Raw genomic sequence first — 17,795 nt, 5'->3', positions numbered from 1 at the left:
TTGCGAAGGAAAATATGACGAGCCAAGAAGCTGGCCAATTGATGGAATACGTTGTGGGTAGTCTGAAAAGTTTGAAAGTTTGAACGTTTGAATATAGGACCACTGAAACAGTCTCTGGTAATTTCAGTATAACTCTTCTGTTCATTGTCTTGCGAAAGTTTTGGGAAATGCTCTGCGATTTTTCTGACTTGATACAAGTAGACATGAACTTTTCAATCTAGCAATTTTCCATATGCATCCTAAGCCCCCATCACTACCTCCCTCACTAAGTTCAATTCAGACACCGGCAGCCTGTAAATAGTACGTTTAGCAGGTGCATGAAGGCCCCAGCCTGTATGCCGAAGCAAGTCGAACGATGAGACAGGGTACTAATTATCTGAGCAGTTACTTGGCGAAGCTCAAGGCTGACTAACGCAGTACTTGCATCAATTCATTGACAATGCATATACGAATAACGCGCTCGGTAACAAGTCTATTACTCCGATGGAGCGGGAGACTCGTACTTGCGGAAGCATCTTGACTTCAAGTAAAACTATACGAATGATTCGTAAAGTCAGATTCCGGTCCTAGGTACTGTACTAGCTGCTTGAAAATTGACTCGGACTTCTGAGTTGCTTGAAAGGCTTGAGCTTAACGTTAGACGCGGAGCCATTTCGTAAGGCTGTTAATGTAAGAAGGCTTACCGACTCAAGGAAACTGGAATCTGAATACCCCAGGCAGGTCTCTAGCAGAACCACCCTGAATTCAGCCAGAGTGTGGAACCCTGGCATAAAATCCAAGCTCAGGGGATGTCGAACTGGCTCATCCAATTTTACCAGGTATGCAGTCATGATTGGCATTCTCGCATTGTCCATCCTTGTGAAGATATCGGAGTACGTGCTCTATGATTATGCGCAAGCGATAACGAAACTAGAGTGGATGGCAAGCATCACTTCCTCATTCATTGCTGTCGACAGAAACTTTCGCATTTATGCAATAACTAACTGGTCTATAGCGTGCCTCGCCATTCCCAGGATTTGGAGACAGCCACTATGGATGCTTGGTGATCAGCAATGATTCTTTGAATATGTTGCAACCGCGAGAGATTTTCAGGATTTTCCTAATTATAGAGGCAATCTCGGAATAGGGCGTGCAAAGACATGACTCAAAAATCAAGTAGACGCGTTGGAACTCTCGAGACGCATTGAAGAGAAAAGGACTGCGTCACAAATACATACTGGACTTGGTCTCCCGCACATTGGTCTTTCTCACCCACTATGCCAGCGTCTGGGTGAAGTTCCAGCCACGCGTGGCGAGTCCTTTGACGCTCCTCTATTTCCGCAACCAAAGCCTTCAACCCTCTATGCTTGAAGGCAGGTAGGTCGTGTCCGTAGATATCAACACGGAGCAACGCCCTCACTGTCGTACGCCATTGTACAGGTGGCATTTCGACGGTGTTAAACATCATCTCCTTCTCAATACAATCCATGGTTTCATTTATGGATGATTGAATGCCACATAAACCTCCGTAATCATGAAACCTAAAGGTTTTTGTTTGACCCAAGGCCACCGCAGCATCTGTTTCTATATCGATCATATCTAATAGCCGTTTATAGGCATTGGCTATGACGGGAATAAGAGTCCCCAATAACATGGTATTCTGGAAAGCCTCGATAGGAGGTTTGGGCTTATCAACTAGAACGGCCCCGCATTGTGGACACCAAATCGTCGACGAGGCTGTCATTGCCGCCTGACGAACCGTCTTCAAGGCCAGAACAATATCCGTTGGGAGTTGTTGGAGAGACGCAAGTGCAAGGTACATGGATGCCAGGCAGCTGCAAGGTGCTAATGGTTTTTGGTTTTGGGATGGGCTACTCCCAGCGTCGGAGGCTGAAGGGTTTGAGCCCGATGATAATGCCGGATCAAGAATTGGATCTATGGCTTCATCTGTGTTGGACTCAAAATTGATATTCCCATAGTTCATTCGCTCCCCAAAGTGAAAAGGTTCTCTGTGTTCACCACTGCTAACTTCCGTAATTGCTTTTATAGTAGCTTCTGGTAGTTCAAGCCCTGACTGTGCATCTATATAAAAAGGTTGAGCTATGTTGGCGTCGCTGGGATAACCGTAGTCATTGGCTACTAAGGGCAGTTGACCGGGTTCAAGTGGCTCCAAGGATGGATTCGGTGGAGGATTATCGTTCGCTGTCTCTATAAACTGTCTCTTTCGTGGCCGTCCCATAGGCTTTTGCTCGGAATAATGGCATACGATTGCTTCGCGTTTACAGCGCTCGCAACCATCGGAATCTTTAGAACATGCGAGCTTTCGAGTCCCTAATTCGATCAGTGACCGGAACCATTGGGAGTGCCATAGCACTACACTTACTACACTCATCGCAAGCACGATGCTTCTCTTTCTTTTGAGGCGTAGACATTATCCTACCCGTGTAGCCTAGGGCTTGTGGGTCCAAGTTGAGCGAAGTGAGGAAAGGGTCGAATGCTGACTTTTTAGGCATGCGGTTAGATGTATTCCTTCACCAAACTTAGGGGGTCTGTGAACAATAGAGTAGATCTGTTTCCTCGCTGGGGAAGGTAAGGTAACGAGTTGGATGCCATAAGTTGCTGGTATATACGGCTACTACTGCATTGTACACAGACGTGGTCTTTTGTCGAAGGATTGCGGTTCTAGGACTTGTTTTAGAATCGATCATGGTCGCGGCAGGCAACATCGCGCGCGCCTATTCTCTCCTTTATCTTAGTGAGGGGCCTAGAAGCGCGAGCGCGTTACTTTTATAGGGTCTTCTTTCTAGATTGCGCGCTAGACGATAAGCTTAAGTGCAGATAAAAAATAATTTTGAAGAAATTGAGACATCCATCAATCGAGCCTCGACCCCACCTCCCAAAAATTTGCTCACGATGGCTCCCTCTGCCATTGATCGAAAACGCAAATCTGTCCCGGCCGAACATAATGAGGCTTCGGAATCGGACGTCGAATCGGAGGCCGAATTTGGAGACGGATTACTGGAGGGCATTTTGTCCCAGAGCGAGAGTGAAGATTCGGACGAGGAAAGTGATGCAGAGGAAGATAGCGATGAGGAAGAGTTAGACTTGGATGCACTTGAGGCTCTGGATAGCGATGAGATCCCCTCCGAGGATGGTGGTAGTGAAGCAGAAGAGCCTATAGGAAGTTTGGTCAAGAGCAATGGCACGAAGAATGCAGTCGTCGCTTTGCGCGAGAAGCCATTACCTGACGAGGACGAAGATAAGCCAAATTACACAATTACTACCGATGCGAATGGGGGAGAGCGATACGTCTATGAGGAGATAGACCCAGTATACGACTCCGACGACTCGGATGCGCCTATTACAACAAACACCATTGGGGATATTCCTCTGTCATTCTACGATTCGTATCCCCACATTGGCTATGATATCAATGGCAAGAAAATCATGCGGCCCGCAAAAGGAGAAGCCCTGGATGCGCTATTGGACAGCATAGATATTCCCAAAGGGTGGACTGGCCTTACTGATCCTGCCACTGGCAAGCCTCTCAATTTGAGCCAAGATGAATTGGAGATACTTCGGAGGATACAGACAAATGAGATGCCGGAAGATGGCTATGATCCGTATCCTGTAAGACTGATTACACGAGCTTTGCCATGTGGATTAATGCTAATTAATTACTTCAGGCAACCGTTGAATATTTCACTGGCATTGAGGAAATTATGCCTTTAAGTGCTGCTCCAGAGCCTAAGCGAAGATTCCTTCCTTCAAAGCACGAGGCCAAGAGAGTAATGAAAATTGTGCGGGCTATTAGGCAAGGGAGGATAATGCCTTACCGACCGCCTGAAGAACGACAGGAAGAAGAGGAAGAAACACACTATGACATTTGGCAGGACGAAGTGCCCCGTCCAGATCATATCATGAACATCCCAGCCCCAAAGATAGCGCCACCAGGATATGATTTGAGCTACAATCCACCTCCGGAATACCTGCCCACAAAGGCAGAAAAACAGGCGTGGGAGACTGCCGATCCTGAAGATCGCGAAAAGGAATACTTGCCAACCTCATACGGCTCATTACGAAAGGTTCCAGGGTACGAGAAGTTCATTAATGAACGATTCGAACGATCTTTAGACTTGTACTTGGCTCCTCGTGTTCGTAAGAACAGACTCAACATAGACCCCGCATCACTGCTTCCTAAATTACCAAGACCAGAGGAGCTTAAGCCATTCCCAACAGTATGCTCTACTCTTTTCCGCGGTCATGAAGGTCGGGTCAGGAGTTTAGCAATTGATCCTTCAGGAATTTGGCTTGCTAGTGGTGGTGATGATGGCACCGTACGTGTTTGGGAACTCTTAACAGGCAGACAGATATGGAGCGCAAAGATTGGCGATGATGAGGGTGTCAATGTTGTGAGGTGGCGACCAGGAAGAGATGCTGTGATCTTGTCAGCAGCTGCTGGAGAAGATGTCTACCTCCTCGTACCTCCCATCGTCGACCCTGAAATGGATGCGGCAAGCCGAGAGCTTCTAGACAAAGGCTTCGGCCATGCGACAAATGCGACACAAGCTCTCACTGCTAATGGGGCTAGGAAAGAGCCTGTTGCAAAATGGACTCGTCCTGGCTCTCGTCTTGAAGATGAAGGGGTTCTCATCAAGATTACCCTACGAACTACGGTCAAGGTCATCAGCTGGCATCGCCGTGGTGATTTCTTCTCCACTGTATCACCAACGGCCCAGAAGAGCGCTGTCGCAATTCACACACTCTCAAAACACCTCACCCAAATTCCTTTCCGACGCCTCCCAGGTATTGCACAAACAGTACAATTCCACCCCTCTCGACCCCTCTTCTTCGTCGCCACACAACGCACAATCAGAAGTTACGACTTACAAAAACAAGAACTCGTCAAGATTATCCAACCAGGTGCTCGTTGGATATCGTCGTTTGACATCCATCCTGGAGGAGACAATCTCATTGTTGGATCCTATGATCGCCGACTTTTATGGCACGATCTTGACCTTTCAACGAGACCATACAAGACTATGAGATTCCATCAGAAGGCCATCCGAGCGGTCAAGTATCACAAGGGAGGCTTCCCACTGTTCGCAGATGCTAGTGATGATGGTAGTTTGCAGATATTCCATGGAAAGGTTGTGAGTGATATGATGGAAAATGCGCAGATAGTGCCAGTGAAGGTACTCAAAGGACATAAAGTCAAGAGCAATTTGGGTGTGCTAGACATAGATTGGCATCCAAGAGAACCGTGGTGTGTAAGCGCGGGTGCGGATGGTACTTGTCGGTTGTGGTGTTAGATGTGTTGATTACGGTTGCGATACCAATGCTAGATTATTGCAGGTGTTTGGCGATCAAAAGGAGACAAGAAATCAATCAAAAGTTTTAGAACCCCTACGTTTTCGGTTCATCATTTGTTTCTTTTATGCTCCATAGCAGCGAATTGCTGGTTGCCGCAAACAAGGATGCCTGTCTGTGGCGGTATTCTCCCAATGTCTAAAAACTAAATGCTCATGATACTTGTCTTCTAAGTCTAGAATCCAGTTCCACAATCTTGACGATGGGCGACACACCGGAGGCTAGAGGCGGGGTATTGACATGTTGCACAGAAGGGACAGCGGGGAGGTACAGCAGATCTTAAATAAGCCAAAAGATACTTTCGTCCTCGACATCACTTTTGAAATCCGAACATCAACCTCTCGCTTTCTTGTCTCTCTAATTCTAGTTAGCATTGGACGTAAGATACATTATAGAATTTGAATTTCACCAAGATATCCGGCCTCCAAAAGTTGGTCCCTGCTTTCATCACGCACGTAAGCCCCCGGACACTTTCCCCTCCTTCTTACTCTCAATACCCTGCAAGGCATTAGCATATTTCAATTACTCGTATGATAACCCACAACTGCATAGATAGTTCTCGACCCTCCCATCGCCGTCGGAAGCGTCTCCAAAGGCGCACCTCTAACCATCGCCCCCTTCGCATCAACAAACTCCTACCTCCGCTCCGAAGCCAACTACCCCATCAAAATCGACGCCGTATTCGCTCATGGCTCTGACTTCATCCGCCAGGACCCTTCTGGAAAGCATCTCGTACGTTGTTGGAGTCTAATTCCAAGTCCCTTTTCGTTTTGCCTTTCTCTATTACGTTAGAAGGATTTTGGGAAATGGAATTGGAGGCTGATGAAAGAGATAGCGTCTCGATGTAAACTCTGTCTTGAAAGATAAGAGCGGAGCGGTGATTAGCTACAAGTATAGCGGTGTCATGACCCTTACGCCTGCTATTGGTGCTGTGCTCCAAGGTGCGGCAGATGCGAAGTCGACGGATTTTGGTGATATTGGTGAGTTGACCCTTTAATGCCTCGAAACATATGGGAGATGGCTGGATGGATGTGTCAGAGTGGCTTGAAAATATAGGAGTTTGGACTGATCGTGGATGTAGTTATGCATGTACTTTTCGAGACTGGAAGTGATGAGTTGAGGCCTCTTGAGCAGAAAATTTATGTTGCTAGTGGACGGTTCGTCGTTGAGGCTGGGAAGCCGGCTGTTGTTGAGTATAAGATTAGTGAAGTTACGGCTTAAGGAGGAAAATGGAGGGAGTGTGAAAGAGACACGAAATACTGTTACTGGAAGAAGCTTGGCCGATACCCTGCTCGCTAAGACATCTTCTCCTTCACTTGCACTTAATAGCAGGAATGGATCATTTATTCGTTGATATATTTTCATTTGCTCATGTGCCGATATAGCAACCTCTCATGATCATCTACAGCTTAGAATAACTTTCGTTGTATGTGATGAAATCAGACAACGCCATATGAAGAAACAGATCCCTGCATCACAATGCCATGACGCTCAAAACCATGCAAGTAGATTCGGGCCATCATCCGGCCCAATACATAGGAAGACTTCCCTCTCAAGGTCAGCATCAATCGCAGCTAATTGCTCATCAATCCGATATTCGTGTCCACGTAACCATAGCCTACTGACTACCAGAAAGTGCTAGCAAGCGTTCACCAGCCTTAACATTAGCGCACGCATAGGCTTTCGACTCCTTGGGGAAAGTGCCATTGGCGGCCCATAGGTCGATCAATGGTTGCATTGGTTCCAGCTCCTGGGGCTTCAACATCTCGATTTCGGTGGCGGTGAGGATGAAATGACTGAAGCAGCTGTTCATTGGCTTCTCCAGATTGAGGTGGTAAAAGGGATCGATAAAGTGTGCCCAATAGAGATGGGAATAGACGCGGAACATCTGGCGGAAAATAGTCTGGCAAACATCGACAAACTCAATCGGGAATCCACTGCTCTTGCCAACCCAGTCGCCAGGGCCAGCAAGTTGCGACAGCGAGGCGTTCAAGGACGTTGGGCCGGCAGGAATTGGCGTAGATGAGTGAGGGGTATCGAGGCCACCTGAAGCATAGGTCGCACCAGCAATGCCTGGGTTGCCAGCGTTATGTGCGAATGAGACGCCAGCAGGATCGGTTGGGAAGAGAGCGGTGTTATCGATCTTGCCCGAGATCCATCGTTGCATAAGAGAAATGTACTCTTGAGCAGGCACCTCAACAGGTTCCTTGCGGGAGTTCAACCAAGTGAATGAATGATTACTGGAATGATTGATTAGAACGTGTCAATAGATTTGGGTCTTGGAAACCTACACGCCAGCCGACATACGAGGACAGGTTTGAGGGTTGCAAATGGAGCTACCGTCTTCATCCTTCTCGTGAATAACACGAACAAAATTCCACAAGTTACGGTAATGCTCAACGACTTTGTCAAATATTAGCCAAAAGGTGACTCCAAGGAATCGCTAATAGTTACCTTGATGAGCAATCCATTCGCCCTGCTCTACAGTCTTTGGCCGAGCCGACAAAGTCATAAAATTGCCCTTGACGATGTGTTTAGCATACATATCATTGAGCCAAAGAGGCTTTGGCCGAGGAAGGTTGTAGGGTGCAAGAGGATCACGAGGATCCGAATTGGAAAGGCTGTTAGTTGACTCGTTCATAGACATTGTCTGAGAGAGCGATGGCGAGTTTGGAAGTGGCGGAACTCTTGGCGCTAAACTTGCGGAAGATGAAGAGCTATGAATCGACGATGAACCCGGACCTGCACCTGCTCCTGAACCAGGAGCGGCGCCTGTTGGTGAAGCTGGCTGGGTTCCATTTGATGTCCCAGGGCTTCTGCGAAAGCGACCACTACTAGAAGAGGAACTGTTAGTATGAGGGTTTAGAAGGCGAAGCGAGCAAGAAGAACTAGAAAGGCTTGTCGGAAAGGCAAAATTCCCGAGAAAAAGGACGCCAGAAGGTTTATAAATTGTAACATGATTCCAAGGTTTGCAAAATCCAGTGAATGGTACTCATCAACCCCTCAAATCTTTGATATCCACACAGCTCAAACTTTTGAGCTACAGCTGGTTGTATCTCAGACTCACATGCTAGCCCTGAGGTGATCATATCGCTGTCCAAGGTGGGAAGGCGCCATTTCCCCCAGAAGCATAACTTTGAATATCAATCAATGCCTCTGAACCAGCCGCTTGAGGTGCGACATTGTGGTCGTCGACAACCCCCGGCTCCTGACTTTGAAACACGTGAAGAATTGTAATACCCACATTCCAGAGAAGAGATTTGACATTTTGACGGCGATGCGATTGAATGGTTCTTTTACATTGACCGTCGGGGATTTTTGCGTACCGTATGTGTATGTCGATTCGAAGTTGTGGAGGGGATAGAGAACAGGGTTGAATGAATAGGAGTGGAAGAAACCTCAATGGAGTTAGACTAGTCTCGGGATGCTGGCGGTGAGGCTCTTTCTTGCCGCTTTATGCACAATATACGCCGCTTTTACAGTCGCGTAGGAACAATTATTTGCAATCCATGCTGTCGCTTTCGCGCTGTGGCCAAGACATCTTTCCCAAAACCCCTCTGGTATACTTACCTCCAGCAGCCCATCGCATTCTCAGAGAGCCCGCGTAATGTCTTCCTCAGACGAAGAACCCATAAATACTGAGCCAGAGCTCCAAGATGACCTATTTGGGGATGACGACGACGAGCCCGCGGTGGAAAAGCCTCTCGAATTGAGTGACGAGGAGCTCGACTCTGGAGACGACGAGAATAGAGAAGATAGGGCGCAGAAGGACGAAGCTCGATACAAGGCGTCAGATGATCAAGAGCAGCTTCGGATTGAGGAGAAGACTTTATGGAGGCATCCTCTTCCGAAGCCTCTTGATGGAGAGGTAGACCACCACTTCCAGAGCTCTAAAACCACGCTGACAACCCAAGTTCAATACCTTACGCCTGCCTAACTTTCTTGGCATAGAGCCTCGAGCCTATATCCCGGAAACCTTCACTATTCCAACATCTGACCATCACTCAGAGACCCGATCTGCGAATTTCTCTGCCAATGCTACATCAGCTTCCACTATGCGCTACCGGAAAGATGGATCTACGGGAGAGCTGGAAAGCAACACCGTTGTGTATCGATGGAGCGATGGTAGCACTACAGTTGGGGTAGGAGACCAACACTACGAGTTATCAACCAAGCCGATGGCTCCACCAAGAGACAACAAAATCTATCAAGAAGTGATGGATTCACATTCATATGTAGCATCGCCTTCTGTGTCAGCCCAAGTGCTGGTATTATTTGGCCACATGACCAATCAATATACGGTCAAGCCTAACAAAGATATCGAAGATGATGCTTTGGAGAAGCTACAGAGAAGTTTGGCAGCAGCTGCCCGGGGCAACCACAATCGAGACGAGAAAAATGGGCCCGAAGTGATCACCAATACACAAGATCCCGAGCTACAGAAAAAGCAGGCTGAGATGGCCGAGAAGGAACGGATGAGAGCCCAACGCCGGCGTGAAACTGCCGCGGAAAAAGCATCGATTTCGGGTCGTGGTCGTGCTGGTGGTTTGACGGTGGATGACCTAGAAGGTCGCAGTGGCAGAAGAGCCCCCGCTGGTCGTAAATCAGCGGGTGTCAAGAGACCGAGACACCGCCCAGATTACGATTCAGACGACGATCTTCCGCGTGGTCGGGGCAGAGAGGACGAATATGACAAGGAAGACGATTTCTTGGCTGACAGCGACGAGGAACTTGAGGATGGACCCGAGGGCGACGACGACGAGGAAGAAGAAATACTTGATGACAGTGATGAACCCAAGGCGAAGAAGCAAAAGCCATCAAGGCACGAGGACATAAGTGATGCAGACGCCGATGCGGAGGCTGATCTGGATGATGATGAAGCCCCTGCGGCTCCAGTAGCGATTGAGGGCCCGGCAGGCAGAGGCAGAAAACGGAATGTTATCGAGGACGATGAGGATGAAGATGAATAGTTCAGGTTTGCCATGATTTGCGAGGAATGTAGGATTAAGACAGATCTAAGGGACACAAAAGCACAGGTCGGCTATATAGTACAATACAATAAATGCCTTGACTAAAGGACTCTTGAAAACGGTACGCCATGCAAATATAACATGGCCTTGGCCAAATAAAAGATCTTGGTCTCGTGGTGCCTGAGATGCTCCTAAGATCTAAAACTGCCCCATTTCATGATCCCTGCGTGCCGAAAATCCGGGGAAAGCTCTCCAGCATCACATGTCGGCAATCACACTCTTCTCAAGCTTCTCCGCTTCATCCAACTCGAACCACCGAAAAGCTTGAAGCATGAAGCTAGACTGAGCTTCTAAATATGATTCTTGGCAGGCTATTGCCAGGAGATCGTTTTAGTCTCCCTCAATCGCGATGGCGGGGATCCTGGCGGCAATCTGGGTCATGCTCATAGATGTCCTGTTCTTCTGGCAAAGGGTACATAGAAGCTTCATATCTCCATATCTCTCTCCCCTCCTTGTTTGAAGATGTTAATTTATTGGTAATAGAGATTCCTTAGATGGCTGATGAAGAAAAAGCCTGTTCAAGTCTGGTCTGACATCCTGCGGGATGCAAAAACGTACGACGAGTGGGAGGAAGCCGCATTCCAGCTCGATGTGCTGTTGGGGAATGATTTATGGTGAGTACCATGAGGCAGGGATCAGATATGTGTCTGCTAAAATGATCGTAGGCGCCAGAATCCTACCTCGAAATACTACGACTACAGACTCATTCACGAACGTCTCCAGTCAATTATTCTTGCCCGGGAAGAGGGGGATATCTTGCAGTTAGTCAATCTCCTACGGTCTGGCCTAGTGCGAAACCTAGGCAATATCTCAACACCGCGGCTGTTCAATCGGGCTTTTGCTGGGACCAAACTGTTGATTGAGGACTATATCACACAAGTCGCTCAAGCTATTGCGGATGTCGCGAAGCTAGCGACCTCCCCGGGGGCAGATGGCAGTGGGGCAATTGCGGGGTTTAGCAGTCAGGTAAAGATGGACTTGTTGCATGATACAAGGCAGGCTTTTGGTAGGAGCACACTCGTTCTTCAAGGTGGCTCAATCTTTGGGTTGTGCCATCTTGGAGTGGTGAAAGCTTTGTTCGCGCGAGGGATCTTGCCGAGAATAATCACCGGAACCGCCACTGGAGCTTTGATTGCGGCGCTCGTTGGCATACATACCGAAGACGAATTGCCAAAATTTCTCAGTGGTGAGAGTATTGATCTTTCTGCCTTCGCGGGAAAGTTTGGCGTTGTCCTTGAAGATGGACATCCTGCCCCTGGATTCCATAGTGGTTGGTTTGAGACTCTTAGCAGAAGAATTAGGAGGTTCTGGAGAGAAGGGTACTTCTTGGATGTTAGCGTGCTGGAGACATGCGTTCGTGATAATGTTGGAGATCTGACTTTCGAAGAAGCATATAATAGGACGAAACGGGTGCTCAATATTACGGTTGCGACTAATGGTAGAAGCGGAGTCCCAAACCTCCTGAATTACCTGACTGCGCCGAATGTTGTAAGTTGTTGGGACATATTATTGTAGAGTAAACCGGCTAACATCTCCATAGTTGATCTGGTCTGCTGCCATAGCGTCGAATGCATCTTCTCCGTCACTCTATGGCCGCTCAATTACCCTGAAATGCAAGGATGCCACTGGTGATATTGTCCCTTGGTCGACAGCCTTGGATACAACGTTTCGACCTTGGACTCATGTCTCATATACCGATAGAGACTCACCATTGTCAAGAATTGCAGAGCTCTTCAACGTTAATCACTTCGTCGTCTCCCAGGCTCGGCCATATCTCATCCCTTTTCTCCAGAGCGATATGCATGGGCCTTCTCCTTTTTACACCCGAGGTGGACGGACGTCTTTGACAGGTGGAATACTGAGGCTCTTCACAATGGAACTCCATCATCGCCTCCAGCAGCTCGACAGCCTCGGCATGCTGCCTCTGTCAATCAGACGTTTCCTAGTGGATGAACATATTCCAGCAGCTTCGGTAACGCTCGTTCCCGAGCTTTCAGTGGGCGACTTTATACGTTTACTTGAAACACCTACTCAGGAAAGTTTGGATTACTGGATCCTGCGAGGGGAGAGAAGTGTGTGGCCTGCTGTGGGAGCCTTGAAGGTAAGGTGTGCAGTGGAGACCGAGCTCGATCGTGGCTACCAACTGGTAAGAAGGAGGAAAGCTGGCGGCCTAAGGAGAAGAGGCAGTGCTGTTGATAAAAATTCGTTGATATTTGCCGCAACGGGGACATAGACCAAGGCAAGATATATTCTATTCTGAAAAAGATCCCAAACGTCCATCGCCCCGTCCAAATTTTTTTTAAAGAGGACGTCCAGTATCAGATACACACGGCATAGCACGCTTACCAAGATCTCTTTTCATTACGGACATTCTATTTTCGATTGCCCAAGGTATTCCTAAATCTATCCATGGCTAAGCCTAATAATACGCATCGTTAGTCTCTCGTAGGGGAAGCTAGAAGCAGAGGAATGCTTCTAGCGCATGCATGCATGCTGCATGTAATGATGTAAACAGAAAGCAAGGCGCCATGCAGAAACAAAGAGGGTGCATGACCCCAGGTTTCTGTGGCACATGAGCCTCAAGAAATGGAGATACCGGACAGTAAGTACCCTGCGAGACCGGAGGAGAGGCGGGATGGTAATCTTACCTTATGCTATGGACGGGGCTGTGCTGGGAGTCTACGGTAAGTCAGCCTTGCTAAGGTACAAAGCTAACGGCTGGCGGCGGTCGCCGGTACATGTACATGTACGGAGTAGGAGTATTGACTCAACTACTGATAACCAGAGAGTAGAAGATGTGGAAAAGTGTGACTCAACTACTGATAACCAGAGAGTAGTAGACGTGGTCAAAGTCTATCATCGTCTCTAAAGCCGAGCAACTCCTTCCTTGTACTCGGTCAGACGTTCTCACCCATCCATCCGGTGGCTTGAAGTTGCTTAGGTATCGACAGTTGTTCATCTGCCCTGTGCGATGTGTATCGTTTTGAATCATCTGAATGTAGGTAGCTATCTGGATGCCCCTTCCCATAGATCTTACAAATGAAGAGACTCGTCAGGTAACACCGATGCCACCCGCCTCGCCAAATCAAGGGGGGAGTAATGCGGACGAATGTGGATACAGCCACCCCGATAATGTTATGAGGTTAAGACCAAGCCAAGCGAGGAATATCTTAACGACACAGCCGAAAATGGCTCTTTCTTTCCACGCTCACGCCCAGCTTTGGGAAAAGTGAGGCATCCGGCACCAGGATGGGATGATTGGAGCAACGCAACGCAGCCTCGTCGAGCTGAAGGAAGTCCTACACGGGTTCCGTTCCTATTCGACAATGGCAAGCTTGCTAAGCGTAGGAGCCGATAAAGCAGACCCCTCCCCTCCTTTTGCATCTGAAGGTCAGCAATTGCCCAAATCCAAGTACCGACGGAGCGTACCTAGGTATGCCCGCCTGCTCTCTTGGGCGTTGCATTGCATCATGCTGTTCTGCGATGACGGAGTTACTCCAGCGTACTCCTTCAGAAATCGCTATCTTGAGATGTCGACGCCGATACTCGGGCCTCTTGTGAAGCAGCTGATCGAAACGTGGACTCCAATCCTCCGCGCAGTGGCCAGCGTTCTGTGTCGGCTCAAGAAGTCTGTCTGAGAGATGAGGGGTAGTCCCCAGATATAAGAAGACCTATTCCCTTGGGAACTTTCCTTCAGAAGCTTTCATCATTACAGCCATTTATTCAAACTTAACTATCTATACTATACTATACTATACTATACTATACTTTTTATTGTAAAACAAACCGCACTCAGTGCATACCAGTTATCTTCCCAGCCTTACCCAGCCTTGCCCAGTCTTATACTGGACACACAAAGCAGCACTCATTTCATCAACTTGAAGGTCCTGCTTTGTCCCGATACATCATAAACTAGTGCTGCTTTTTGTATTTCATCTGGCCCCCGTAGACCTCTTTCAGGGCTGCAACCAATCTCCAAACTGTCTTCTTTACTTCTCAGCCTTATCAATTCCCAGCACATGCCAGCCTCGTAAGCTATGCCCCCATCCCTATTACTATTTGATCCTTACAACCACAGCTTTCTCTGGCCCCTCCGTCCTATTCCCAACATGTCTTCCCCCGACTACAACCGTATTGAAGACACCCGTCTCGAGTACGGGGACACCGATCAATTTACGTGTCCTCGCTGCTTCAAGACCATATCCGCTTCTCGCCCCCCCGTCTTCAACTCGGACAACTGCTCCTGCGTCGAAGTAGCAGTCTATAACGGCGCCATGCAACGCACCCACCCCTCTCCATACGAGCGGACTCCATGGCACGAGTACGAGTACCAGCTCCAAGCTTCACCACACATGTATCCGTACCAACCCGAATCCTACGCATCGTCCAACCACTCGGCCCCCTCTCCCGAAGGCGTGGAGAATGCTTTACCCAACATGACCATCTCGAATGACTTCCTACCCCTGTGTCCGGAAGCAGGTCTCAACGAGGCACAACACCGCCGCTCCTCTTCCTTCACGACCGATATGTCGTACCAGATGCGCCGCTTCCTCGTTGAGCAAGAATCGCACCACCCCGCATGCGCACCACCGACACCTCCATCCCCTTCAAACTTCCTCGCACAGGAAACTCATATCCTGTCCACCAAACCCCAGCGGAAAGGAAAAGGAAGCAGGGAGAGCATGAAGAGCCGCCAGAGTTCCGGGAGTGGGGATATGAGCTATACCGGGTACGGCGCCGATGCGTTTACTGCTGCTGGTGCGTGGACCTGCGAGCATGTGGATGTGGATATGTACCAGGAGGATCAGTATGCGATGACTCTGAGCGGGCTTTCTGCGCTTGTTATGGAAGAGTGATTTGGGACGACACGCTTTCACATCACATCCCTCCTTGTGTCACGGAGTTTGGGTTATTTGTTTGTGGATTGATTGATTGTGCGAGGTTTACGAGAATATGATTGATATGACTGTACGAGTGGACGAGTGATTGTATGAATGGATGAGATACCCGGAGCATCAACGACTTTTCTTCATATTGTTCTTTCTTGGATTCTTGCAAGTTGGCGCAAGCTTGGGATTTGGCATGTTATGTTTCATCTTCAGTGTACGAATATGATATTACACTATGGCTCGGGTCTTAGAATTATGGTTGGCTAGTGGCGTTAGGAATACTGATTCAGGAGTCATGGGTCTTGGTTTGCGTTGCTTCTGGAGCCTATAGGAGCTCAGCTGTCGATTCAAGAATATATACAAAGATCTGTAAACAAGTTATGGATTCTCACAGAATGTGTGCAATAAAATTTCAAGTTAATTTTGCTTCTACTCAATAGCTCTAGGGAGAGGTCGCCTACAAGGCAATGCGTAAAAGCCAGGCCTGGAAATCACCAACATCACATTCTTTCACGGTCTGTTAATTTCCCTTGTCACAACAAGATTGTATAACCAGTGTAGAGATCGAAGAAATTTTGCCAAGAGACTTTTTTACGATTGTGAATTTACATTCAAGAGATGATGCTGCTATGAGAGGAAGCCGCCATTCTTTCCGCAAAATATAACCTTGCCCTATCCATGTAGCGTCTCAAGATAACGCCGCCCAATGTCGCGTACTTATTTTTCTTCTTCTTCGTCTCATTTCGGGATATTCAGGATATATCCTTCCTCGGCCTCTCCTCTGGCGAATCTAGTAGACCTTCTTCTTCTCGTCGATGCTGTATTTGCCTGGGCCGCTGTTTACGAGTAGGAGGAGACCACCAACGATGGAGAGAATTTGGAAGAAATCGTACTTGGCGAAATCCTTGTGGGGGTGGTGTTCGTGGAGCTGGAGAATAAGTTAGCTAGGTTTCGAATAAAAAGGGTTTGGGGGGTACTTACAGTCCAGAAGTTATTGACAAGTAAATTGAAGATGCTCAAAATGACAACAAGCATGATAGCGCTGAACTTTGCCTTGAAGCCCACGATTACCATGACACAGGCCACAAAGCCCAAAGCCGCAACGATGACTCTCCAGATGCTCCACGTGCCGCTGAAAACAAAGCCGACGAAGAGGAAGATCAGCAGGACACGGCCCGCGAGCTGGAAGTACATCTTGCGGTCCTTCTCGTCGACCGATGGTAAGCCAGCGAAGGCCTTTGATTTGCGAACCCATGAATCGGACAGCACCATCAACAAGCCACCCATGACGGACAAATTACGCAGGAAGAAGTTCAGGTCGAAAATGAGGCCGTATCCAAGCGCCTGTGTAACAACTACCCCGATGAGCCCACCAACTGCGTAGTCTGAGTATTTCCGGGCAATAACGAGAGTCGAACAAGAGATCATGGCGAGGACGTTTACAATTAGGAAGAGGTGGGTAAGACCGGTTGGAACTGTAGAAATGACGTTAGCATTGTAAAGAGATATTGGAGGGGGTGTGTCGTACTTTTGCGCCAGTCGTGGAGGTATAGTAGCTGATCGTTCCATTGTGTAATGATTCGGAGCGCATCTTCGAGGAATGTCACAACGATGAGGAATCGCCCAATTGCTGGTAAATAACTACAGAGCACACGGATCAGCATATGTATTTTTTTTTTTGGCGGGATACAAATGCTCCAAAGATTCAATTCTTTGTTGGGCTTTGGAGGCGGGATGGGTGGTATGTGTTTGGGGAATACGTACGGTTTGACAGGGTCGCTGAGAGTGTCCAGGAAGTCCTCAATCTTGCTAGTTTGCTCCCTTATCTGGTCGAGGGGGCTCGGGTCCTGGTTGTCACCTCTAGAGGGACCTCCGAATGAGGTGTTCTGGGACCCCAGATTATATCCTGCCGTACCACGGATTTGTGCCATTGTCGCAGTCCTGCTGGAGGAGCACCTAATCCTTTGGTTTGGTGATAGATTCAAGTTGATATCCGGAAGACCTGCAGACCAACAAGTCCAATTTGCGAAGGTAATAGGCGCAACGGGAGAGGGGAGGAAGTGGTTGGGGAAGGAACGAGGTGGTCGAATTCTTAAGCTTGTTTCTGGCTTGGACTCGGGTAGTGTAGACACCTGGTCTTTTGGACCGGGTGCGGCAGAAGCCTGCGGGTACAGTAGTACCGTATGATGCGCTTTGCACCCGAGGGTTCTATAAATAATTTATGATTGAATGTAAACACTTGATTGAATTCTGCGACTTTGGAATTTTATCTTGTTTCATAAATGGTGTGGTTTTTACACCAAGTAAATCTCACTTCACATTAAATATACACCTTTTTCTGGCATCTGTTTTGTTTGATTCTTTATTGCGAATCTTTGTGACCCGTACCCTTATAGACAGCTCTAACTTCACATCACATCACATATATGCATTTTCTGGCATCTGTTTTGTTTCTGTTTTTATTTCTTTGTTGCAAATCTTTGTGACTCGTGCAGACAGCTCGGAGCCTCGCTCCCTCCATGACCCC

The 17,795-nt window shown here is 48.1% G+C and overlaps 7 protein-coding genes across 7 annotated transcripts; 4 read left to right on the top strand and 3 right to left on the bottom strand.

Annotated features, from left to right (window-relative positions):
- Positions 1–988: 988 nt before the first annotated feature.
- LHYA1_G002732 (uncharacterized protein) lies at positions 989–2,492 on the bottom strand (the record flags this gene model as incomplete). Its single annotated transcript, XM_031147707.1, has 3 exons — positions 989–1,099; positions 1,214–2,310; positions 2,363–2,492. The coding sequence occupies 3 exons, from the start codon at positions 2,490–2,492 to the stop codon at positions 989–991; spliced, it is 1,338 nt and encodes a 445-aa protein (XP_031006898.1).
- Positions 2,493–2,892: 400 nt separating this feature from the next.
- erb1 (Ribosome biogenesis protein) lies at positions 2,893–5,291 on the top strand (the record flags this gene model as incomplete). The annotated part of the gene is made up of 2 exons (XM_031147706.1): positions 2,893–3,609; positions 3,666–5,291. The coding sequence occupies 2 exons, from the start codon at positions 2,893–2,895 to the stop codon at positions 5,289–5,291; spliced, it is 2,343 nt and encodes a 780-aa protein (XP_031006897.1).
- Positions 5,292–5,551: 260 nt separating this feature from the next.
- On the top strand, positions 5,552–6,570 carry LHYA1_G002730 (uncharacterized protein; the record flags this gene model as incomplete). Its single annotated transcript, XM_031147705.1, has 5 exons — positions 5,552–5,581; positions 5,745–5,804; positions 5,902–6,081; positions 6,185–6,329; positions 6,431–6,570. 5 exons carry the CDS (start codon positions 5,552–5,554, stop codon positions 6,568–6,570), a joined length of 555 nt encoding a protein of 184 aa, XP_031006896.1.
- A 397-nt stretch (positions 6,571–6,967) lies between these two features.
- On the bottom strand, positions 6,968–8,307 carry MOB2 (CBK1 kinase activator protein; the record flags this gene model as incomplete). Its single annotated transcript, XM_031147704.1, has 4 exons — positions 6,968–7,589; positions 7,641–7,752; positions 7,804–8,195; positions 8,282–8,307. 4 exons carry the CDS (start codon positions 8,305–8,307, stop codon positions 6,968–6,970), a joined length of 1,152 nt encoding a protein of 383 aa, XP_031006939.1.
- Positions 8,308–8,956: 649 nt separating this feature from the next.
- Leo1 (RNA polymerase-associated protein) lies at positions 8,957–10,319 on the top strand (the record flags this gene model as incomplete). The annotated part of the gene is made up of 2 exons (XM_031147703.1): positions 8,957–9,217; positions 9,264–10,319. 2 exons carry the CDS (start codon positions 8,957–8,959, stop codon positions 10,317–10,319), a joined length of 1,317 nt encoding a protein of 438 aa, XP_031006940.1.
- A 409-nt stretch (positions 10,320–10,728) lies between these two features.
- LHYA1_G002727 (putative triacylglycerol lipase) lies at positions 10,729–12,612 on the top strand (the record flags this gene model as incomplete). The annotated part of the gene is made up of 4 exons (XM_031147702.1): positions 10,729–10,791; positions 10,863–10,993; positions 11,045–11,867; positions 11,920–12,612. The coding sequence occupies 4 exons, from the start codon at positions 10,729–10,731 to the stop codon at positions 12,610–12,612; spliced, it is 1,710 nt and encodes a 569-aa protein (XP_031006937.1).
- Positions 12,613–16,058: 3,446 nt separating this feature from the next.
- Positions 16,059–17,199, bottom strand: SPCC970.06 (Surfeit locus protein 4-like protein; the record flags this gene model as incomplete). The annotated part of the gene is made up of 4 exons (XM_031147701.1): positions 16,059–16,196; positions 16,250–16,743; positions 16,797–16,909; positions 17,033–17,199. The coding sequence occupies 4 exons, from the start codon at positions 17,197–17,199 to the stop codon at positions 16,059–16,061; spliced, it is 912 nt and encodes a 303-aa protein (XP_031006938.1).
- Positions 17,200–17,795: the final 596 nt, after the last annotated feature.

Source organism: Lachnellula hyalina (genome assembly GCF_007821495.1).
Source record: "Lachnellula hyalina strain CBS 185.66 chromosome Unknown contig00036, whole genome shotgun sequence".
Lineage (NCBI taxonomy): Eukaryota > Fungi > Ascomycota > Leotiomycetes > Helotiales > Lachnaceae > Lachnellula > Lachnellula hyalina.
This window is presented reverse-complemented; position numbering and strand designations above follow the sequence as displayed.